The 25,925-nt window shown below is 45.7% G+C and overlaps 1 protein-coding gene across 9 annotated transcripts in view; it reads right to left on the bottom strand.

The window, feature by feature from the left end:
• tbc1d1 (TBC1 (tre-2/USP6, BUB2, cdc16) domain family, member 1) overlaps positions 1-25,925 on the bottom strand; it is a 492,368-nt gene that overhangs the window by 92,324 nt on the left and 374,119 nt on the right. For all 9 annotated transcript variants that reach the window (XM_085968553.1, XM_085968539.1, XM_085968523.1 and 6 more), the window contains one exon: positions 18,360-18,518. In XM_085968553.1, coding sequence (XP_085824679.1) covers positions 18,360-18,518 — 159 coding nt within the window. The remainder of the gene's footprint in view (positions 1-18,359; positions 18,519-25,925) is intronic.

The following is a 25,925-nucleotide window of genomic DNA, read 5'->3' as shown; positions in this document are numbered from 1 at the left end:
TTTGAATAGTGGGGTTACATTAGCTACCCTCCAATCCATGGGAACTATTCCAGAGTCTATAGTATTTTGGAAGATGACCAGCAATGCATCTACTATTTCTACGGCCACTTCCTTAAGTACCCTAGGATGTAGATTATCAGGCCCTGGGGATTTATCAGCCTTCAATCCCGTCAATTTCCCTAACACCATTTCTCCACAAATAGTGATTTCTATCAGTTCCTCCCTTTCATGAGACCCTATGTTCCCCGACATCACTGGGAGGTTATTTGTGTTCTCCTTTGTGAAGACAGAACCAAAGTATGTATTTAATTGGTCTGCCATTTCTTTGTTCCCCATTATAAATTCCCCTGATTCTGACTGCAAGGGACCTACGCTTGACTTCACCAATCTTTTTCTCTTCACATATCTATAAAAGCTTTTACAGTCAGTTTTTATGTTCCCTGCAAGCTTACTCTCATACTCTATTTTCCCCCTCTTAATTAATCCCTTTGTCCTCCTTTCTTGAATCCTAAACTGCTCCCAATCCTCAGGTTTACTGCTTTTTCTGGGAGTAAGTGGAAGCCAAGCGCAAGGAGCGCACGTCAACCCAAGCACCCCACCTACCCGCCCCTTCAACCACCGTCTGCCCCACCTGTGGCAGAGACTGTAGGTCCCGCATTGGACTCATCAGTCACCTGAGAACTCATTTTTAGTGTGGAAGCAAGTCATCTTCGGTTCCGAGGGACTGCCTAAGGAGACCCGCCTCAGAGGAGGAGAGGACTCCCTATGATGCTAGTTGCGGGTCGGTACACTGAGTGAGAAGATTGTAGACCTCTTGAAGAGTGGAGGTGAGAAACCATTAATGTGCTCCCCAAAAACCCTGCTGAAGATTTCAGAAAATCTCATGTCATAAAAACAGAATTTCATTTATTCAGTGAGCAATAGATCAGTGGCCCTACCCTCAATCTAGTTTATGCCAGGGAGCAATTGGAGTACTGCTCTTTGTGCTGTGTTAAACTATCTCAGCCGAAGCAGTAGTGGGAACACAAACTGGCCTCAGCGTGTCCAGGCTTGTCCAGGAGAGAAGAGAGATCCAGCTGAGCCTCTCTGTCCCGTTACCTGTGCTGGAAAATGCACGTGACAATGGGTGGAAAAGGATTCTTCACAACTGCAATATCCCCTGCAGTAAATAGCCAGCTCACACTTGAGAGAGATTAATAAATGTCCACTTGGGTGAGATACAGGAATGGAAACAGATCCAACATGAGTCAACACCTTCAGGAGAGTAAAGGAGAAAATTGGGGAAACAATATCGTTCACATTGATGATTCAAATTGAAATTGTTCTACATTTCACTAAACCTCATTCCTTAACCAGTATATGAAGTAACTCATTACAATATAACACATTTATAGTCAAGTTTGCACCCACTCAGTTCAAATACATATCACCAGCAGCTTTAAAATGAAAATAGCATCAAACTGTGGACGCTAACTTGGAATATACCATAAATGTTACAAGACTTTCACTCTAAAGACATCCTTAGAAGCCAAGCAATTGTGTGTGTTATTAAAGAGTAATATGCACAACTATTTTAGATGGATAAACAGAGAGTGAGAGTGAGAGAGAGAGCTATATTATATACATTGAAACAGTGTGGAGCAGAGGTCCAGTAGCGAAACAAAAGAGTAAGTGTTATAACTGAGTCTGAACAAGGGTGGGAGAGCACACAGAATAGTTTGTTATTTATGCTGGTGTGAACTCCACCTTAACCACAAAATACGAAGTGCAGAGGGTCGTGAAAAACGACTCACCCAGGGGCTCTTTTAGAGCAGCAACCTAGCGTGAGATAAGCCCAGATTTTTCAGTTCAACATTTTTCTCTCCTCTCCAAAAAGCAAGTGTAGTTAAAACATTTACAGAGTACGCTGTGGTCAGACCCAGTGCATCTATCAAATTTAAAATGTTATAATTATATATTTTATACATATGTGTCAAACTAGTGCCATCACCAATCTATCTGTCACAGATGTGTCTGCCCATGACAGCACTGGTAGGAGTGATCATCGCACAGTCCTTGTAGAGACCAAGTCCCATCTTCACACTGAGGACACCCTCTACTGTGTTGTGTGGCACTACCACCGTGCTAAGTGGGATAGATGGAACAGATCCAGCAGCTCAAAACTGGGCATCCATGAGGTGTTGTGGGCCAATAGCAACAGCAGAATTGTGTACTGCCACAATCTGTAACCTCATGGACCAGCGTATCTCTCACTCTTCCATCATCATCAAGCCAGATGACCAAAGGAGGCATGTAGAAGAACATGCCAGGAGCAGCATCAGGTGTACCTGAAAATTAGATGCCAACCTGGTGAAACTACAACACAGAAATACAGTATGTTAAAAGCAGCAGAGTCCAGTATGTGAGTGCAAAAACAAGGCTGAAGGGTTTGCAACCACCTTCAACCAGAAGTGCCAAGTGGATGATCCATCTCGGCCCGTGAGAAGAAAAAAAATAAAAGGAATAAAGGAGCGGATACCAAACCATGGTGACAGAGTTAGGAGGGGTAATTGAAAGCTTAGCCGAAAAGATGAATTTTCAGAACATTTTTAAAAGGTGCAGAGAGAAATGAAGAGACGGAGAGGTTAAGGGTAGGAACAGAACCACATGAGGTCAGTCCCATGTAGCCGGATAGAAGAGAGGCAAAGGAGAACAGCTAGAGTGGTTGGGAGACTGGTCGTCCATTTTGAACGTTGCAGAGAGGTCAAGGGTGACAAGGAAGGATAACACATTGCGGCCACAATCATAGAGGATATCAATCATGACTTTGGACATTGTGGTTCCAGTGCTGAGCAAGGCAGAAGCCAAACTGAAAAAATTCAAACAGATGCCTGGAATTTCCGCGGGAGATCAGTGGAATCACCAGTGAAATGGCTTAAAAGGCTAAAAATTGCCCCATTTCTCCGGGGGTTCTGCCAATCTCACAAAGTTATGGCAGGAAATTGAGACAACCCTCAATGGAAATTCAGAGCTCGGGTGTTTTTGGAGAGATGGGCACAGAGCTAGGAGGTGACAAAATGTCTGAAGACTTTGGAATTAAAGCATTTGTTTGACTAACACTACAACAAGAATATGACTGCTCAGTTTAAACGACACAGAACAAATCACTTTGATATTCAATATATAGATCATTAGATTTTGACATGGAAATTTAAATTGCCCAAGATCTCCAAATCTTTGCACACCCAGTAAGCTAAGTTGTTATGGTGCATAAAACCACAGGCTCCAGTATAAAAGCAGCCTGTGGTCAACGTTACACCCTCGATTGCCTAACAACTAGAATGATAAACAAATACATGTTAGGGACGATCCACAACACAGTACTAACAAATGAACAGTGTAAAGAGACTCTTGCTTCCCCCTCAGGGAAGTATGCAATTCAACTGATACATTTTATTTTAACAAATGTTGATGATGCAGAACCCCCGCCCCCCAGGAGTAGTTTATGTACTCCTGAAAACGACTGCGATGGAATTCCCCTGGCTGCACTTTCCACCAATAGCCCCGCTCAAACCGCATGACGTGCCTTCAAGTCCAATCTTGGCCCCTTTGCCTACTGATCCAGCACCTACTCTTTCTTTGAGTACCTCAGGCTCTTCCATCCCTCACATCGTTCTTACAGTCTTCTCTGTTTATTGCCTCCTGCTTTAAGACCATCAACTTCCTTACAGAGATGGCCCCTCAGCCTCTGTACCATGCAACCCTCCTTCAGTTTCATTTTTCTGACCATGTATTCATGGAAAATAAGTTTCCTGCAGCTCGCTTACAAACTATCTCTCAAATATCCAACTGCCTCTCCTCTGGCCCTCCACCCATCACGATACCTCTGCTGCTGTTGACCTAGTTAACAGCAAAACAATCTGTGTCACCCAACCATATTGCTCATTCTTGTACAATCCTCATCTCAAATCAGGGGGTGCAAACACAAGCAAACCAGGCACACAAGTTGCCTTGGTCATCAATTGCCAGATCTGATTTAACTACATTAAGCATTACTGTACTTTGTTCTCTGCAGCCAAACTGTTATCACTCCAATGAAAATCCCAGGCTCCTTTTCTCCCCACCACTAACCACCTCCTGAAACCCACTTCCCCATTTCTCCGCTCTCTGCATTTGCATCTCAAACATCAAACGCGAGGAGCTCATGGATTTTGTTGTCACCTCGATAGAGACCATCTATTCAGCTGCCTCGGTCGCTTCCCCTTTCTTCTTGCTCATTAGGCCTAACATCTCCCAAACAATCCCCACTCTAGCTTTGAACCCCTTCTCTCCAGTTTCTCCCCCATCTACCTCGCCTCCTTCAAGCTCATCCTATCCACAAGATGCATCTCCAGCTCCCTCAAGCCCATCCTGACCACCTGACTTCTCTCCCTGGCCCACATGCTATAGTAAATGGCTCCCGCTCCTCAAAGACTGCCCCCTCCTCTTCAAAACCACTGTCATGACCCCTTTCTCGAAAAACCCACCCTTAACCGTTCTGTCTTCGCTAACTACTGATCCATCTCCAAATTCCTTTTCCTCTCCATAGTCCTTGAATGTTGTCTCCTAGATCCAAGTTGTTTGAATCTTTTCAATCGGGTTTCCGCCCCTACAACAGCCCTGAAACAGCCAAAGGTATGGCAGGCATTCTTTGTGACTGTGACCATGTTTTATTATCCCTCGTCGAGCTCTCTGCAGCCTTTAACATGTTCAACCATACCATTCTCTTCCAATATCTCTCCTCTGTTGTCCAGCTCATGGGACTGCCCTTACTTGTTTCCATTCTTATCTATCTGATTGTAGCAAAGACATCTCTGCCAATGGTTTCTTTTTCCAGCCTACCGCCATCATCTCTGGAGTTCCCCAAGCATCCAATCTTAACTCCCTCTTCTTCCTCATCTACATACTGCTCCTTGATGACATCATCTACAGCAAGAAGTCCGTTTTCACATCTAAGCTGATGACACCAAGCTTTACCTCTCCACCACCTCGTCAACCCCTCAAATGCATCCATCCTAACAGATTGCTTGTACGACATCCAGTCTGTCTAGCCCTGTCAGAATTTTATACGTTTCAATAAGATCCTCTCTCATTCTTCTAAACTCTAGTGAATACAGGCCTAGTCAACCCAATCTCTCCTCATACGATAGTCCTGCCATCCCAGGAATCAGTCTGGTGAACCTTCGCTGCACTCCCTCTATGGCAAGTATATCCTTTCATAGGTAAGGAGACCAAACTGCACAAAGTACCCCAGGTGTGGTCTCACCAAGGCCCTGAACAACTGTAGTAAGACATCCTTGCTCCTGTATTCAAATCCTCTTGCAATGAAGGCCAACATACCATTTGCCTTCCTAACTGCTTGCTACACCTGCATGTTTGCTTTCAGTGACTGATGTACAAGGGCACCCAGGTCCCTTTGTACATCAGCATTTCCCAATCTAATACCATTTAAATAATACTCTATGGGCCTGATTTTGTGGATTGTGTGGGAAATGGTCGGATTCCCCGAATGTGGGGTTCTGACACACAAAAAAAGTCAGCCAGCTGCACGCAATTTTCCCTCAAGTGGCCAATTAATTTCTAGCGTGTGGACAGCCTTGATAATTGTCCATTTCTAGTCAGAAAGTCCCACAGTATGATGTCATCGTTCGTGGTGCTTTCAAGGTCCACAGCAAGCATTGCTTCCTCTGTTGGCTTCCAAACGAACCATACAGGATGGCAGAGGAGCCTGCAGCAGCTGTGGCCAGTGCCAGACCCCGAGCTGCCTCCAAATTAGACGAAGCTTCACTGCAGGCATTATTGGATGGGGTTAGGGCCCACAGGGAGGTCCTCTTCCCTAGGTCAGGCAGGAAGAGGGCTCCCACTGAGACCAAGGCTGCATGGATGCAGGTTTCAGCAGATCTGAACTCGAATGTGCATGTAACCTTGGCATCACATCTCTAACTCCTTCCTCTACTCCCCCACAGGACCATCCAGAGCCCCCGTCCCCACTGTGGAGGAGGAAGAGGCTGTGCAGCCAGACTCCTCAGAGGAAGCTCCAACCTCTGAGGGCGCAGTGTCAGCAGAAGTAAGCGCACCCAGCACCAGCGCAGACACTCACACCTCGGGGGGACCTTTGGGACATAGAGTAGTGTTGTCACCTGGTGTTTCACAGCTCACAAGTGAGCCTCAGCAGATTCTGGAGACAGGAACAGCAGTGGAGAGTCTTCGTCGGAGGGCGCAGGACTCTGCCAGCTCAGCTCAGCTGAGCTGCATGTCGACCCTCTGGGTCCATCCGCAAGAGAAGAGGTGATGGAGCTCCATACACAGATGCAGGAGTCTCTGGCAGGTTTTGTCTCCAGGGTCGCTGCGAGTGTGGAGCGAATGGAGGAGTCCATAGCGACCATGAGCAGAGCCTTTGTGGAGTCATTGGCGCATGAACGCATCACCATGGAAAGGTTGGCAACCTCCATGGAGGAGATAGCTCGCCAGGGTACGGAAAACATGGTGAGTGCTCATAAGAGAATGACATCTCTTGAGGAGCGTTGGCCATCTATTGAACAGAGAAACCAGACCTTCATGGAAGTCCTTCTGAGTAGGACTGCCAGTGCAGATACGGGTCCCCATGGCCCCCTAAAGCGCAGCAAGGTGCTCTCAAGCCACTTCCAAGCGCTGGCCCCTTCTGGCCTGTGCAGCTTCAGGTGAGTGAGCAGCAGCCTGGTGCTCCTGGTGCTCATCCTGCTGTTCCTGGTTCTGCTGCTGCCGCCTCTGCTGCTGGAGATCCTCTAATGGCAAGAAGGGAAGGAAAAAAAGGCGTTCCCATGCTTCTCATAGATGCCTCCGCTGAGGAAGTGCTGAGTGAGGGTGGCAAGAGGGGCTTCCCAGGAGATCACATTGGAGAAGTGTGTGAGGCTCCAACCTTCCACAGCTGTGCCTAAGCCTTGAAGAAGTAGCCCCAAGCCTGCAACAACAAGGTCCTTCACCACACAAATGCTCTCCGTATAAATCGCAGCTTTCCCGAATGACCTGCAGCTGACAGCAAGCAAGCCGGCAAGCTTCACGCCAGGTTTCATCAGCGGGGTTCCCCGCAGGCGTGTTTAGCGTGGGGAACCCCACAAAATTGCAACGGCCCCTGAAAATAGGTTTAAAGATGGTAATAATTGCTGATTAGTGTTCCGATGGCCAGTCCCGCCAGCGGCGGGCGGTACTGATTCGGGTCGTGGAGAAACGGCGGTCGAAAATTCGGATGGGGCGGGGAATCAGGCGGGGGGGGGGGGTCGTGACCCCCTATTTCTGCGATTTTCGGCCCCCGCCCGCCTGAAAACCCGCCCGACGACTGCCAGAAAATCGGGGCCTACCTTTTTGTTTTTCCTACCAAAGTGGATAACTTCACATTTATCCACATTATACTGCATCTGCCATGTATTTGCCCACTCACTCAACTTGTCTAAATCGCCTTGAAGCCTCTTTGCATCCTCCTCACAACCCCACCTAGTTTCGTGTCGTCAGCAAACTTGGAAATATTACACCTGACCCCCGGCACAAATGCCATACCCTTGCCGTTAGCGCCTCCTAGGCCAAGCCCCCCAATACCACCCCTCCCAATCGCCTCTGCACCACTCCCCCTGGTCCCCTCTGCATCCCCTGCCCCCCCAGTCGCCTCTAGGCCCCTCCTCTCACTGACTGCCAGCGACCGTCCCTACAGGTCCCTGCGGCTGCGGCTTCCTGTTACCAAGTTCCCACTCCCACCTGCCAGCCAGGTAGTGCATCTGGCCGGGTTCAGGCGGCACTTTGGAATAATTTATGTAAATAAGGCCCGCACGTCCCTGGACTGTCATGGAGGTTTGGGCCTCGTACGCACCATTCCAACTCCACTTTTAAAATCGGGAATAACAACAGAAAACGCTGGAAAAACTCAGCAGGCCAGGCAACATCCGTGGAGAGAGAAACAGAGTTAACGTTTCAGGTCGAAACCCTTCTTCAGAACTTTAAAATCGGGGCCTATGATTGCAATGCCCTCCTGCTCCAACTCGCATCCTCCACCTCCAGCTTCAACTCATCGAAAGCTCTGATATCTGTATCCTATCCTGTATCCAGTCTCACTTGCCCACCACCCCTGTCCTTGCTGACCTATACCTCTTGGCCTGGTGTTTAAATCCCTTCATGGCCTTGTCCCTTCCTATCTCTGAAGCCACCTCCATCTTACAAGCTCCCGAACACTCCATTCCTCTGACTCAAGGCTCTTGTGCATACCCGCTCCCTTTATCCCACAATTGGCTGCCATGCCTTCAGACAACTAGACCCTACACCCGGAAATTCTTTCCCGAAACCCATCTATCTCCCCAGCTCCCTCACATCCTTTAAGAAGTATTTTAAAACCCATCTCCTTCACAAAGCTTTTCATCACCCCTCCTAAAATATCCTTCTTTGGCGCAGTGTCCAATTTTACCTCATGCCTCTGAAGTATGTGGGCAAAGTATCACCTTTCCCCCAACATACAAGGATAGCGTGAACAGCAGAGTGCGCCCAGTAACCTCGCAAAATTAAAGCAGTCAATGTTAATTCCTTCCCTACCAAGGGCAGCTATTTATCACCACTATTCTACTTTCTCTTGCCAAGACAATTTATCAACCTAAGTACATTAATTTGTCAAATTCCCTGAATATCATTCATCCTGAATCTTGGTTAGAATAACTATGTGGTTACCAAAGTATCACCCACCCCCCACCTTCTCCCAATTCTAGTTTAAATGAATCCAAATTACTGTTTTTATGTTTTGTGTCTCAGGTTATATATAGATCATCCCTCCCGAATAAATGGCTTCCATCCACAAAATATCCCTTGTTATCTAGGAAGTCAATTCACTCCTATAAAAATGACTGAAATTAGTTAGCCGGCTTATTATTTCCATAGCCTCAGATAACTTTGGACAAAAATTGACATCGAGCCAAAGAAGGAGATATTACGAGGGATGACCTATAGCTTGGTCAAAGAGGCGGGTTTTAAGGAAGGTCTTAAAGGATGATAAGAAGGCAGAGGGGTTTAGGGAAGGAATCCCGGAACTTGGGGCATAGACGAGTGAAGCCACAGCCGCCAATGGTGGGGCAAAAGAAGGGAGGGTGCACAAGAGGCCACAATTGGAGGAACGCAGAGATTTCAAAGGGGTTTGTAGGACTGCAGGAGGTTACAGAAAGTTTTTATTTTATTCGTTCATTGGATGTGGGGGTCACTGGCAAGGTCAGCATTTATTGGCCATCCCTAATTGCCCTTGAGAAGGTGGTGGTGAGCCGCCTTCTTGAACCGCTGCAGTCCGCGTGGTGAAGGTACTCCCACAGTTCTACACAGATGCGGCCGGACCTGCTGTGATTTCCAGCAAAAAAAATGTTTTTCGGTCTGTTTTTTGTTTTTCATACAGACCCCAGCATCTGCAACATTTGACCCCTTGTGACCCCACCTCATTGTTCTTTGATGTAATGTTTTCCTGACTAACCTGTTTGGATACCATTCACACCTTTGATCGCTGTGATTATCTCTCTGCCGAGGTGCAACAAATGGCAGTTAGAAAGATTACCTGTAATCATCTGGCATTATTCTGACTATATAAGCTGTGTCTTTATGCATCTCTCCACTTCACCTGACGAAGGAGCAGCGCTCCGAAAGCTTGTGATTTCAAATAAAACTGTTGGACTATAACCTGGTGTTGTGTGACTTCTTACATTTGTCCACCCCAGTCCAACTCCGGCATCTCCACACCAGTGCTGTTAGGGAGGGAGTTCCAGGAATTTGACCCAGCGACAATGAAGGATCGACGATATACTTCCTAGTCAGGATGGTGTGTGTCTTGGAGGGGAACTTGGAGGTGGTGGTGTTCCCATGTGTCTGCTGCCCTTGTCCTTCTAGGTGGTAGAGGTCGCGGGTTTGGGAGGTAATGCCGAAGAAGCCTTGGCGAGTTGCTGCAGTGCAAACAGGGCAGGACGAGGCCATGGAGGGGTTTGAACACCAGGGTGAGAATTTTAAATGTGAGGCATTAGGGGATAGAGAGTCAATGTAGGTCAGCGAAAACAGGGGGAATGTGTGAGTGGGACTTGGGGCTGAATCTTGACAGCGCTCAGAGTTCAAGTTTGGAGGCGGATTCGCTGTCAAAATCCAAAAGATTGACAGCGGGGCGGTATACAGCTCTAAACCCGCCTCCTTGTGAGTTTCCCTAGTGCTGGTTCTGCCTGCGCTTTGTCCCTGCCACAAACTCCATCCCTCTCCCTGGCATCTGTCTAAGGCTGAACCAGACTGTTCACAGCCTTGGTGTCATAATTAACCCTGAAATGAGCTTCCGACCACATAGTCGCACCATAACAAAGACCGCCTATTTCCATCTTCATAACATTGTCCGTCTCCGCCCTTGCCTCAGCTCATCTGCTGCCGAAACCCTCATCCATGCCTTTGTTACCTCTAGACTTGACTATTCCAACACACTCCTGGCTGGCCTCCCACGTTCTACCCTACATCAACTCGAAGTAATCCAAAACTCTGCTGCCCGTGCCCTAACTCGCACCAAGTCCCGTTCACTCATTACCCCTCTGCTCGCTGACCTACAGCTCCCAGTTAAGCACACCTCGATTTCAAAATTCTCATTCTTGTTTTCAATACCCTCCATGGACTCACCCCTCCCTATCTCTGTAATCGCATCCAGCCGCACAATCGTTCTCGTTTCCCGACCCCCCCCCCCCCAACCACCAAATGAAGACCAGTGTAATTATTCCTGCTATGAAGTTATGCTATGGGTGCCCTGGGTACTAACACAATGGTTTCCCATACAAAATGACAGAATACACATCAGAATCATTACTTCTGCTGTTGACCGGGCTGTGAATGATGAATTCAGTTGCATAACTTGGTAAACTTTACGCAGTAGGTCATGTACAGAACTTAACCTAGTAATTGGGAACAGGCCATTTCAACAACAAGAACAAGAACAACAACTTGTATTTGTATAGCACCTTTAACGTAGTAAAACGTTCCAAGACGCTTCACAGCGATTTATGGTAGGAGTACTGCACCTATGCCCTGCTAGTTAGGTGTGTTGTGCCATATACCGAAATGGGATTCAACTGATACTATAAAAAAAGCTTTACACTGTCCAACGTTAAATTAGAACAATCCCTTTTAAAAATTAATCATGAAACTATCACCTATGAATCTCAGCCAAGTCTGCCGGTTTGGCTCAAGTTACAGGTCAGAGAACTCCAGCTGTACACTCCTCCCTTTCCCTGCCCACAATATGACCCTGTTTCTATGGCAGCATGCTGTGCAGGGACAAGCACAAATCAGCATGCAATCATATTTGGCACTGTGTCTGAGCATTGAGGGACAAGAAGTCTAATAGAGGGTGCACTTCCCTAATTCTATTCAAATTGAACTTTAAAAAAAAAACAAGCATTGACCAAGTTCACAGGCAGTTCCCAACAGGTGGCAACTCAGCCACTGCCAGAATAGCATTCTGGTCTGTCACTGTTAGTGCAGAAAGCTGGGCCAACTCTTTAAACTACACAATCACTTTGGCAACAGGTGTGAGTAGAAACTGGAAACAGCAGTTCTCCACAATAGGATGCATTAAAAGAGATGATGTATTATTGGCCCTGAATTCGCGGGCAGAGTACGCCATCATACCGCTTTTGAAATTGACCGCAAGTTCATGCGCTAAATCCCGAACTTGCGATCTGTCAAGTTTCAACTGGCATCGGCTTCGCTGCATGTTTCACTGACCCATTCAAATCAACGTGCTGGCGTAAAGTTGGGCTAATTGCGTGGAGGCGGGTTTTGGACGGGATGGCGTCAGGACCCCCCAATTCGGGAATTTAACCCCCCGCACGCCTCCAATCCCGACTCCACGGCACACTAAAAATCGACCCCTTAAACTCTCTATTTTAGATTATTTAAATTAATCAAAGTTAGTTAGTCTAATAGTGGAGAAACAAATTTGATAGGACTATAAGACTGTAATCATAGGTTTGTGCATTATATTCCTGGTTTATGTATTAAATACTATTGCAATGATCGTAACATATTAATAAAATAGCACTTTTGGCTGCTAATTTATTATTTAAAATGAGTTGTGGGCAAATCAGCAATCGCCTCGGTTTCAGGAAGTGAAAGGAGCCCCGCCCCACGTGATCCCAGGTTCACATATGCACAATGGTGCGCCCCTGGGATTGGTGGGCCACTACACTGCGCACAACTCTGCAGCGTTTGAAGGCAACTTCTCGAAGGGGGGGTTCACACGAGGTAAGTGCTGATTTTGTGCAGATGTCGATGGCGTACTCCTTAACTACACTGCCGACCGCAAATTCAGGGCCAATAACTATTCGATTGATTTGTGTTCCTATTTAACAGCAGGCAAACTGCTGGGGAATGAAACACTTTCCAACTTGGGAACCCCGCATCAACATTAAACACTTCCAGACAAGGGAAAGCAGAGAAAAGTACTGAGTAAAGCTTCCTCTATTTGACCTAACATGGGGGAGGGGTGGGGTTAGGGGCAACATTGCCTATGTTTGTTGCAAAATCATAAACTCTGGCCCAGAAAATCCATGGAGGGGGGTGCATCCCAGCATTAGTACCTGCCAAAGTGCAGAGTCGGGGGGGGTGGGGGGGGGAGGACAATGAGTAGCTGACCTTTGGCAGTTTGGGTGAAGATCTGCAGCACCCGCCTCCTCCATAAAACAAAATGTGTTGTTCCCAGCAGGCCTTGGTGGGGGCTGGGGGGGGGGGTAGCACTTGTAATTTCCATAGTCTTATTTTCAGGGTCCAAGCTTCAACTCCAGCCGCCTTGGTGGGGCCCATATCTGCCCCCATTGGTGAGATATGTCCAATGATCTATGCCGACCCTACAAGTCCTGACTGATGGCTGGGTGCTGGGTTGCCCCAAACCCCACCCCCTCCCCCATGTTGTTAGGTCAAATAGAGGAAGCTTTACTCAGTACTTTTCTTGGGAATTCCCCCTTGTATGGACAGGTGGTAGTCATGCAGGAAACTTTGCCTCATGGCTGGGACCCGACGTCTTGGCAGAGATTCCGGCCGTTTGGGAGTCCATCGGAACCACTGCACATTTTCAGACCCTTAGGGCTGGATTTTGTCAATGGGGAGCTTTTGGAGGCGGGACTCCCACTTGTTAGGTTTTAGTCCCGCCTCCATCGACTTGTGGCCAACCCACGCTATTTTCCCTTGATTGACCTTGATTGGGCTCAGCAGGCCAATTAAGGGAAAGCCAGTTACAGGTGATGTCAGCGAGTGCCGTTTCATCTGTCAAAAGCTTTTGACAGATGAAATGTCATCGTTTGACAGCTCTGTGAAGCTGTAAAACACTGACAATCTGTCTTCTAAGTTGTGTCTTTACTCAAGACTCAATTAGAAAGCCTTCCTGACCAGGAAGCAGAAGGCTGCAGCTTTTGATATTTCAGCGGCCATTCTGCTTTCTGTGCCGGTGAGCTGAGGGACTCCTGAGACCTGAAGGGAGGAAGCCTGCAGGAAGAAGTAAAGGTAAGTAAAACTTATTAAAACACTTTACACACACCTCACATACTAACCTCTGCACATATGAACCCATTACTCACCTGCACACCGGACATCTTGGCCACTCCAGCCCCCGCAGACCGACGGCCCACCTCGCTGACCCTGACGAGGTTCGGAGCCGTCGGGAAGTCCACACTTCAGGGCTCAAAATAGGGATTAGCCAAAAAACTGCCTATTAACTACCTGTTAACAGGCAGTTAATAGGCATTAATCCCCTTCCCACCTTGAGGAGGCGGGACCCAGCACGGGTTGGCTACCCGCCTCCTGGCAAGATGGCATGGAGGCGGGTTGGGCACCCGCCCCCAAATTCTGCCATTTTCCCGGCAGTCCCGCCTCCAAACCCGCCTCCCCAGGGCTGGCAAAATCCAGCCTTTAGTCTTTATCATTTTGATACAAACTGCAAACACAGGAACTCCTGGTGGCTGTTCCTTAATCCCAAAATCAGAATTCCATCTTCTCCCTATTAGACTGGTGTATCTACAAACCCTCGTTAGAGGTAAAAGGAGTTTCGGAAAATGCTGACGATAAAAGCACATCGATCAGCAGCTGAAGAGAAAAAAAACAGCTTAAGTTTTGGGTGGGCCCTTCATCAGACAGTGTTAAGATAAGAGAAGCCCCGTGGTGACCCACCCTTTATTTTTTCCTTCCTGTGGGGAAGCACCTGGCCTCCAAATCCAATGCTTCCGCATGACAGCTACAACCGAGTCTAGTATCTCACCCTGGGGTGAACCATGAGCATGAACCACATCCTACTTTTATGTGGCACTGTGCTGAAGTCATTTATTGACTGCACACCATAGCCTCCATCAAGCTTTCTTGATACCAGTCATCGCATTAGTAAAATTTACATTTGTATGGTTTTAAATGTTAAATAAGAAAAACAACAGACAAATGAACACAATTGAGTGTTGAATATCACCAAAGACAATTTTACTTCCATGAAACCAGTATTTATCTTAACTCCCCATATGCAATGCCATGGGAGATTGATTGATACATATTTGCTTCAATGTTTATATGTTCCTTTTTTTGCTACAATTTTGATCTTTTCCCCCACACTGGCTTTAATAACTGACAGCATGCAGGTTTACATCAGGAGCTTTATTTAGCAATTTTACTGCAGCAGGCTTTGAACAGGGGAATCCGATGACACCGCGACAACATGATGCCAAGAGTTTAACTTGATTTAAAAAATGTTTGTATTCTCCTCAGGTTGATAGAACAGATAACAAAATCAGAAACAAGACTTGCCAGTAAAGCAAGTGTAAAGCTAGTAACTAATTATATCAATAAACATTAAAAAAAACTTCAGCTTTCTATAGAAACAACGCAGTTAGTTTATACAACGTGCACTTCAGAGGCTGAGCAATCCCTTGATAAATTTATTAAAGCTTTGGTAGTACTGCCTTAGGCGTCATGTTGACACTGGCTCTGTCCCTGCATTGCCCTCCTTAATTGGTGGGGAAAGATAATTATTTGAGCCAAAACATGAAATGTATTTGTGCAGGAATTCAAACAGTAGAGAATCCTGCTCCGTATTGTGATTTAATTTCAAATAATACGAGGTTTCAACTTGGTTTCAATTTCCATTTCCTCAGGCTGCAAAATTGTAAAACATAAGCCTTCTATTAAACTCCAACTTTATCACCATGGTTATAGTTAAGATTGACAGCTCTTAATTCCAATACTTTAGCATATATACTCAAATATAAGAACATAAGAAATAGGAGCAGGAGTAGGCCATTCAGCCCTTCGAGCCTGCTCCGCCATTCAATGAGACCATGGCTGATCTTCTGCCTCAACTCCATTCACTGGCCCTATCGCCATATCCCTTGATGCCCTTACTAGTCAGAAATCCATCGACTTCTGTTTTGAATATACCCAATGACTGAGCCTCCACAGCCCTCTGGGGTAGAGAATTCCAAAGATTCACCACCCTCTGTGTGAAGAAATTTCTTCTCACCTCAGTCCTGAATGGCCTACCCTTTATCCTGAGGTGGTGGCCCCTGGTTCTAGACTCTCCAGCCAAGGGAAACATTATCCCAGCATCCACCCTATCAAGCCCTGTAATAATTTTGTATGCTTCAATGAGATCCCCTCTCAATCTCTTCTCACAGTCCCGCCATCCCAGGAATCAATCTCGTGAACCTTCGTTGCACTCCCTCTATGGCAAGTATATCCTTCCTTAGGTAAGGAGACCAAAATTGTACACAGTACTCAAGGTGTGGTCTCACCAAGGTCTTATATAATTGGAGTAAGACTTCTTTACTCCTGTACTCAAATCCTCTTGTACCATTTGCCTTCCTAATGGCTTGCTGCACCTGCACATTCACTTTCAGTGACTCATGTACAAGGACACCCAGGTCCCTTTGAGCACCTGCATTCCCCAATCTTTCATCATTTAGGAAATACTCTGCCTTTCTGTTTTTTCTACCAAAGTGGATAACTTCACATTTATCCACATTATATTCCATCTGCCATGTTCTCGCCCACTCACTGAACCTGTCGAGATCCCCTTGAAGCCTCTTCACAATTGACACTGCCACCTAGCTTTGTATCAGCAAATTTGGAAATGTTACATTTAGTCCCCTCATCCAAATCATTGATATAGATTGTGAATAGCTGGGGCCCAAGCACCGATCCTTGCGGTACCCCACTAGTCACAGCCTGCCATCCTGAAAAAGACCCGTTTATCCCTACTCTTTGTTTTCTGTCTGTTAACCAATTCTCAATCCATGCTAGTATATTACCCCCAATTCTATGTGCCCTAATTTTGTTCACCAACCTCTTGTGTAGGACCTTATCGAAGGCCTTCTGAAAATCCAAATACACCATATCTACCGGTTCCCCTTTATCTACTTCACTAGTTACATCCTCAAAGAATTCCAATAGGTTTGTTAAACAGGATTTCCCTTTCATAAATCCAAGTTGACTCTGCCCAATCTTACTATTAGTTTCTAAGTGCCCAGTTATTGCATCCTTTATAATAGATTCCAGCATTTTCCCAACTACTGATGTGAGACTAACAGGTCTGTAGTTCCCCGTTTTCTCTCTCCCTCCTTTCTTAAATAGCGGGGTTACATTTACTATCCTCCAATCTGCAGGAACTGTTCCAAAATTCTATAGATTCTGGAAGATGACAACCAATGCGTTCACTATCCCAATGGCCACCGCTTTCAAAATTCTAGGATGTAGGTCATCCAGTCCTTGGTACTTATCGACTTTTAGTCCCATTAATTTTGCTAGTACTGTTTTTTTACTAATAATAATTTCTTTAAGTTCCTCATTCTCACCATACCCTTGGTTTTCTTGTATTTCTGGGAGGTTTTTTATGTCTTCCTCCGTGAAGACAGAAACAAAGTATTTATTTAATTTCTCTGCCATTTCCTCATTCCCCATTATAAATTCGTCCATCTCTGACTGTAAAGGACCTACATTTACCTTCGCCAATCTTTTCCTTTTCACATACCTATGGAAGCCTTTACAATCTGTTTTTATATTTTTCACTAGTTTGTGCTCATATTCCATTTTCCCTTTCTTTATCAATTTCTTGGTCCCCCTTTGCTGATTTCTAAAAAGATCCCAATCCTCAGGCTGACCGCTTTGTCTGGCAACTTTATAAGCTTCCTCCTTTAACTTAATACTAGCTTTAATTTCTGTCATGCATTGAGTAGAATTTTATTTCATCAGCAGACCACTTTGCCATGCGCTTTCTATTACTGATACTATTATAACTGCTCTGTTTCAGGACCTTGTGACTAACATGAGAAAATGTACTTTTGGCTCTCTTAAAGGGGCACTTAGGCTTCTGGGGAACAGAACGCTCTAAAAACTCTACCAGCACTTTGCCAGTAGCTTAGTGCTGTAGGGTAATCTGTACAACTATGGAAGGAGGCTCATCAGGCATGTGTTAAGTTCTTTGCTATACTAGTCCAAAACTAATCCTACTGTCCTGTCCTGCTCTCTCCTCATAATTAAAGTCAATCACGAATAATAAAAGTAAATAAAACATGGGTAGCTCTGGTCTTCCACCCCATGGAGGTCCACATACCAAAAACATCCACCTGTCCCACCTGGTGTATAATGTCAGCTATGAAAACCCCAGGATATTTTCCACGTTCCTCTTTACTGAATATACAAACATATGAAAATGACGGGCAGGAAAAGACCAGCTGGTCCATCAAGCTTGATGCCTAGACACTTTCTACCCCATCGCAGCTATGCAATCTCCCGGGAAAGAAAAAAACCCAGGGACAATAAGGGGGGAAAAAAACTCAGAAAAAATCCTGTCCGACCTCCTAAGGCGATCAAAAACAGTCCAGATCACGTTGACCATGTGTACATTACCTGTTAATCACTTACCTTCTATATATTGCAATCTCTGAACCAGCCAAGAACCGGTCTAACTCCCTCTTGAGGACATGCAGAGAGTCAGCACACACCGCACAAGCTGGCAAAGTATTACACAGGCTCACTGCTCCCTGGGAAAAGAAGAACTGCCTAACATATGGCCTATTTCTACTTTTGCGTAGTTTAAATGCATGACCACTGGTCCACCTTAATCTGTCAAATTGAAATAATCTATCAGTAGGCGCTCACTCTAGCCTTTTCAATATCTTAATATACCTCTATCAGGTCTCTTCTAAGTCTACGCTGTTCCAAAGTAAACAGATTCAGCTCTAAGTCTATCTGAATAACTAGAAGCAATTAGAAGTAAGAGTGAAGGTTACTTGGTACTGATTCTACCTGGCTGATTTCAGTCACTGCCTGTAGTAATGAATGAAGTGGACACTTACCAAGGTCAATGAGTATTGCGTGCTGTTGAGACGTTAACTGCTTTAACAGCTCTTCATATGGCGTGTCCTTAGGCTGTTGTCTTACAGGTAACCGATACCTCAGCTGGTGCTGTTCTGCTAAAAGTTTCCAGATTTCGCCACGGTGCTGCCGAGGTACACCTGTGAACAGATTTTTTAAAGTTTCTTTATAAAAATGTTAATTCAGCCAACTGCTCTTTAATTCTTAAATCAGGATTCAGGTACATGCTGAGAATATTAAATCAGTAATAAATCACTGATTTAATAAAAGGTGCTGAATTTTGAAGTCTCTTCAGTGTTGGAACAATCGTCGGTGAACAGCCTTCAGTGGGGCTCAGTTTGGAGAAGGCATGTTGGAGCATCAGTCAAAGTATTGCTTTCAAGGGATTATAAATTTATGCAGGTTGCAATTTTTAAACCATTCCGCAAATTAGAAGGATTTACAGTCATAGAGTTATACAGCACAGAAAGAGGCCCTTCGGCCCATCGTGTCCGTGCCGGCCATCAAACCCTGTCTATTCTAAATAACAACAGAAAACGCTGGAAAAACTCAGCAGGCCAGGCAACATCCGTGGAGAGGGAAACAGAGTCAATGTTTCAGGTTGAAGACCCTTCGTCAAGACAGAGAAAAAAAAGCAGGAAATGAAACAGATTAAGAAGCAAGTTAGGGGGCTGGGAAATGGGGGAGGGGATGAAAGAACAAAAGGGAAGGTCTGGGAGGTGAGGAGACATTAAGAGATATTCAAGGCAAGAGACGAGATGGTAATAGGACAAGTAAATAGACAAAGGATGGCTCTAGATGAAGTGTGAAATGCGCTGGCAGAATGAGAGACAGCTGCCATGTGGGAGAGTGAAAAAAAAGGAAAAGGTACAAACCAAAGGTGTGGATAAAAAATATATAAAAATATGATAGGGGCCAAGGTTATGATCTGAAATTGGTGAACTCGATATCTTTGTTCCAGTCCTACTCGGGTCCCCTCCCTTACCTCTTTCTCCAGTACATCGATGACTGTATCGGTGCCGTTTCCTGCTCTCGCCCTGAACTAGACAATTTCATTCACTTTGCCTCCAATTTCCACCCTTCCCTCACCTCCACTTGGTCCATCTCCAACTCTTCCCTTCCTCGACTTCTCCGTCTCCATCTCTGGGGATAGGTTATTGACCAACATTCACTACAAGCCCACTGACTCCCACAGCTACCTGGACTAAACTTCCTCCCACCCCACCTCCTGTAAGGACTCTATTCCATTCTCCCAGTTTCTCCGTCTCCGCCGTATCTGCTCCGACGCTGCCACCTTCCACACCAGTGCTTCCGACATGTGGTTGACACGGCCCTCAATCGCGTCCGTTCTATCTCCCGCACTTCTGTCCTCACCCCTGCCCCTCCCTCCCGGAACCACGATAGGGTTCCCCTTGTCCTCACCTTTCACCCCACCAGCCTCCACATTCATCCTCCGCCATTTCCGCCACCTCCAACATGATCCCATCACCAAACGCATCTTCCCCTCCCCTCCCCTTTCAGCATTCCGTAGGGACCGCTCCCTCCGAGACACCCTAGTCCACTCCTCTATCACCCCCAGCACCCCTTCCCCCATCACCTTCCCGTGCAAGCGCAGCGGATGCAACACCTGCCCTTATACCTCCCTTCCCACTGTCCAGGGCCCCAAACACCCCTTCCAGGTGAAACAGCGATTTACTTGTACTTCTTGCAATCTAGTATACTGTATTTGCTGCTCATGATGTGGTCTCCTCTACACTGGAGAGACCAAACGCAGATTGGGTGACCGCTTTGCGTAACACCTCCGTTCAGTCCATAAGGGGGACCCCGAGCTTCCGGTCGCCTGTCATTTCAATTCACCGCTCCATTCCCATTCAGACTTCACCGTCCTTGGCCTCTTGCATTGTTCCACGGAAGCTCAGCGTAAGCTCGAGGAGCAGCATCTCATCTTCCGATTAGGCACTTTACCGCCTTCCGGACTCAATATCGAGTTCAACAATTTCAGATCATAACTTCGGCCCCTATTATATTTTTATATATTTTTTATCCACACTTTTGGTTTGTGCCTTCTCCTTTTTTTTTCTCTCTCCCACATGGCAGCTGTCTTTCATTCTGCCAGCGCATTTCACAATTCATCTACAGCCATCCTTTGTCTATTTACTTGTCCTATTACCATCTCGTCTCTTGCCTTGAATATCTCTTAATGTCTCCTCACCCCTCCCAGACCTTCCCTTTTGTTCTTTCATCCCCTCCCCCATTTCCCAGCCCCCTAACTTGCTTCTTAATCTGTTTCATTTCCTGCTTTTTTTTCTCTGTCTTGACGAAGGGTCTTCAACCTGAAACGTTGACTCTGTTTCCCTCTCCATGGATGTTGCCTGGCCTGCTGAGTTTTTCCAGCGTTTTCTGTTGTTATTTCGGATTTCCAGCATCTGCAGTATTTTGCTATCGCCTGTCTATTCTAATCCCATTTTCCAGCACTTGGTCCGTAGCCTTGTATGCTATGGCGTTTCAAGTGCTCATCTAAATGCTTCTTGAATGTTGTGAGGGTTCCTGCCTCTACCACCTTTCAGGCAGTGAGTTCCAGATTCCAACCACCCTCGGGGTGAAAAAGTTTTTCCTCAAATCCCCTCTAAATCTCCTGCCCCTTACCTTGAAACTATGCCCCTTGGTTATTGACCCCTCTACTAAGGGGGAAAAGTTCCTTTCTATCTACCCTATCTATGCCCCTCATTATTTTGTACACCTCAATCAGGTCCCCCCTCAGCATTCTCTGCTGTAAGGAAAACAAGCCCAGCCTGTCCAGTCTTTCTTCATAGCTGAAGCGCTGCAGCCCAGGTAACATCCTGGTGAATCTCCTCTGCACCCTCTCCAATGCAATCACATCCCTCCTATAGTGTGGCGACCAGAACTGCACACAGTATTCCAGTTGTGGCCTAACTAGCGTTTTGTACAGCTCCATCATAACCTCCCTGCTCTTATATTCTATGCCTCGGCTAATGAAGGCAAGTATCCCATATGCCTTTTTAACCACCTTATCTACCTGTCCTGCTGCCTTCAGGGATCAATGTACATGCACACCAAGGTCCCTCTGATCCTATGTCCTTCCTAGGGTCCTACCATTCATTGTGTATTCCCTTGCCTTGTTAGTCCTCCCAAAATGCCTCACCTCACACTTTTCTGGGTTAAATTCCATTTACCATTGTTCTGCCCATCTAACCAACCCGTCTATACGGTCCTGTAGCCTGAGGCTTCCCTCCTTGCTATTTACCACTCCACCAATTTTCTTGTCATCTGCAAACTTACTGATCCTACCTCCTACATTCATATCTAAATCATTAATGCACACTACAAACAGCAAAGGACCCAGCACCGAGCCTGCGGTACACCACTGGACACAGGCTTACAGACACAAAACAACCTTCGACCATCACCCTCTGCCTCCTGCCACTAAGCCAATTTTGGATCCAATGTGCCAAATTGCCCTGGATCCCATGGGCTCTTACCTTCTTGACCAGTCTCCCATGTGGGACTTTGTCAAAAGCCTACTGAAGTCCATGTAGACTACATCAACTGCACTACCCTCATTCACACACCTAGTCACCCCCTCGAAAAATTCAATCAAATTGGTTAGACATGATCTCCCCTGACAAAGCCATGCTGACTATCCTTGATTAATCCTTGCCTCTCCAAGTGGAGACTAATTCTGTCCCTCAGGATTTTTTCCAATAATTTCCCTACCACTGACGTTAGGCTCACTGGCCTGTAATTCCCTGGTTTATCCCTACTACCCTTCTTGACTAATGGTACTACTTTAGCTGTTCTCCAGTCCTCTGGCACCTCCCCTGTGGCCAGAGAGGTTCTGAAAATTTGTGTCAGAGCCCCTGCAATCTCCTCCCTTGCTTCACACAGCAGCCTGGGATACATCTCGTCAGGGCCTGGGGATGTATCCACTTTTAAGCCCGCTAAAACCGCTAGTACCTCCTCCCTCTCAATACTAATTTGTTCAAGTATATCACAATCCCCCTGCCTGATTTCTATGCCTACACCGTCCTTCTCCATAGTGAACACAGATGCAAAATATTCATTTAAAACCTCACCTACATCTTCCGGCTCTACACACAGATTGCCACTTTGGTCCCTAATGGGCCCTACTCTTTCCCTGGTTATCCTCTTGCCCTTAATATACTTATAAAACACCTTGGGATTTTCCTTTATTTTGCCCGCCAGTATTTTTTCGTGCCCCCTCTTCGCTCTCCTAATTTCTTTTTTTAAGTACCCCCCTGCACGTTCTATACGCCTCTAGAGCTTCCACTGTTTTTAGTCCTTTGTATCTGCCAAAAGCCTCCCTTTTTTTCCTAATCCATTCTTGTATATCCCTTGACATCCGGGGTTCCCTGGGTTTGTTGGTCCCACCCTTGGCCTTTACGGGAACATGTTGGCGTTGTACTCTCTCTATTTCCTTTCTGAAAGACTCCCACTGCTCTGATGTGGATTTTCCTACAAGTAGCTGATCCCAGTCCACTTTGGCCAGATCCTGCCTTATCATATTAAAATCGGCCTTCCCCCAATTTAGAACCTTTATTTCCAGTCCATCTTTGTCCTTTTCCATGACTACCTTAAATCTCACCGAATTATGGTCACTGTCACCAAAATGCTCTCCTACTGACACTTCTACCACTTGCCTGGCTACATTCCCTAGAATTAGGTCCACTACCGCCCCCTCTCTTGTAGGACTTTCTACTTGCTGGCTCAAAAAGCTCTCCTGGATGCACTTTAAGAACTCTGCACCCAAGCCTTTCATATTTCCCAGTTAATATTGGGGAAGTTGAAATCCCCTACTATTATTACCCTATTATTTCTACACTTCTCTGGGATTTGCCTACATATCTGTTCCTCTATCTCCCCTGACTGTCTGGGGGCCTATAGTACACTCCCAGCAAAGTGTTTGCCCCCTTTTTGTTTTTAAGTTCTACCCATATGGCCTGATTAGAAGAACCAGTAGAGGATGCATTTTACTTATGGGCAAACTTTATGTTTTGGTTGATATTTCAGACTGAATTTAAGAAATTAAGAAACTTGGAAATTAAGAATTGTATCACGTTTGAGCTCTACCTATCCAGTATTTTTTTTAAACTTAGTAAAACATCCCAAGGCACTTCACAGGAGTGTAATTAGACAAAAATTGACACTGAGCCAAAAAAGAAGACATTAGGACAGGTGACCAAAAGCTTGGTCAAAAGTGGTAGGTTTTAAGAAGCGTCTTAAAGGAGGGAGGAGAAGTAAAGAAGCGGAGAGGTTTAGTCAGGGAATTACAGAGATTAGGGCACAGATGGCTGAAGGCACGAGTTGTAAATCATGAAGTATTACTGAACAAAGTGTGTTATCACAGAAGAGCGATTTCCCTCAATTTAAACTTCAGCTTGGTAATAAAGGTTAATATTAGAAAGTGGAACACCGGTTTGGCGGGGTGGGGGGGCGGAAAGAGGGGTTCCCAAGGTCCATCACTATGACGATGCCAGTGTCCATCCAATTTGGCTCATTCTGCATTTCATTAAGTGGCTAAGTTCACCTGGCACAGGAAAGGCTCTGGGCTCTGACAACATCCCGGCTCTAGTGCTAGAGGTTTGTGCACTGGATTTGCTGCGTAGCTTGTAGTCTATCTATTACACTGGCATCTACAGGACAATGTGGAAAATTGCCCAGGTATTTCCTTAGAAATGCACCAGAAATGGTAATGGAAGGGGGTGGGAACAGCTTCGGGAATGAGAGTAAAAAATTCTAAATTTGCTGCCTTCAGTTCCCGACTGGAACAATATTATGGTCGAAGAGGCAAGGTTCAGATTCGCCACTCCCCAAAAATAGATGTTGTGCCTTAAGCACTTGTATCCTTCTTCAGGCTTTGAAAGTTTATTTCCCTTAATAAGAGTGCAGGAATGTTCGATATGCCTACCGCTTAACTTACAAGATCATTGTAATTACAGTTTTTCACATATCATAAGCTTATGTTTAGAGTTCATTTTTGAGTTGTCAGTGTTTCTGGGGCGGTCAGCTTTTTTGAAGCTGTTTGCCAGCTTTTGTTAGTGTACTAGGTTGGCATGTTTGGTAGCCAACCAAAATTACATTATATATTAAAGTCAATTTAACTTCTTTCCGTGCAATTTCAAAATTCACATTAGTTATCCATTACATTAATGACACACCACACCCATCCTGATTCGATAAGACAATGCTGCCAACTGCATGAAAGCTGCACTGGGAACTGGAAGCACTGAAAGGCCAATATAAAAGCAGCTATAGAGCAACTGTACAGTAGGGATCATGGAAGGACACAGTGTTCAACCTTCGAGTGGAAACGTTTAAGTGAATTTGTGACACCTAAACTGAATTCTTTGCGATGTTTTGCTGTTAATGTTGATGCAGAATCATCTGTGCTTCGGCTTCACGCGTATGTATACACAGCAACAGCGGTGTTAATTCTCACAGGTCGCGTATTGAGTCACTGTTCAATGGGATCGGGACAATCATGGCCACGCCGGGATTCATCGGAAGTCTCGGCATGTATGACTGAGCTCGCAAACCATTCAGTTCTTACACTGAGCGGATGGAGATTTTTTTTTTTTTTTTTTTTTAAAAAGGCCAATAACATTATTGAGACCGAAGGTGCAGATGAGAATGTTCAAGCTCAAAGTAATTCGTGAACGTAAAAAAGCAATTTTTCTAACGGAGATTCAGCCAGATGTCTACGGAATGCTGACAAACCTACTCGTGCCAGGGAAAGCGAAGGATGTGTCGTTTGAAGACATTGTCGAGAAACTTGAGGGCCATTTTGACCCAAAGAAGCCATTAGAAATAGCAGAGAGCAATAAGTTTGGTACCAGAAAACAAAAACAAAGTGAAACCATCACTGAGTACACTGTAGTGCTTAAAAACCTGTCTTTGCATTGTAACTTCGGTGCATTTTTGGATTGTGTGTTACGAGATAAGTTTGTGTGTGGACTGGTGAATGAGCACTCACAGTCCACACTCCAAACCTAACGTTTGACATAGGGCAAATTGCCCTATCTATGGAGATAACATCTAAGAATGTTAGGGAGCTCCGTCCAACTCAAGTGACTAGTGTAGCTGAGGTCTACAGTCACAAAGCCACCGCCAAACCTAAAGCTGTGAGACAAAGTCAAAAGCATGTTGGTGAGAGCAGTTCAGTGAATTGTTATCGCTGCAATGGAAATCAGTCAACCACAGTCCTGCCAATACAGAAATGCAAAGTGTTTTCACTGCCAGAAGCAAGGTCATATTTCAACAGCTTGCAGAGCTAGATCTAAAGCAGGAAGTGTAAACCATTTTAGTGGCAACGCAAAGCAGCGACAACAAAAGGGAGGAGTTCACAATATTGAAGTGAACACACCTGATATTGAAGAACTAGACATCTACCGTATCTATGCCACTAGCGGCAACGCTAGCAGTCGTAAGAAAGACTTCCGTACAAAACTTTTGATCAACGAGCAATATATTGATATGTGTTATCGACACGGTGGCGGACTGCTCTATCA

Source organism: Somniosus microcephalus, chromosome 2 (assembly GCF_052327205.1).
Source record: "Somniosus microcephalus isolate GS21.2 chromosome 2, FLI_Smic_1.0, whole genome shotgun sequence".
Lineage (NCBI taxonomy): Eukaryota > Metazoa > Chordata > Chondrichthyes > Squaliformes > Somniosidae > Somniosus > Somniosus microcephalus.
The sequence above is the reverse complement of the archived record's forward strand: the minus strand, read 5'-3'. Positions and strand labels throughout refer to the sequence as shown.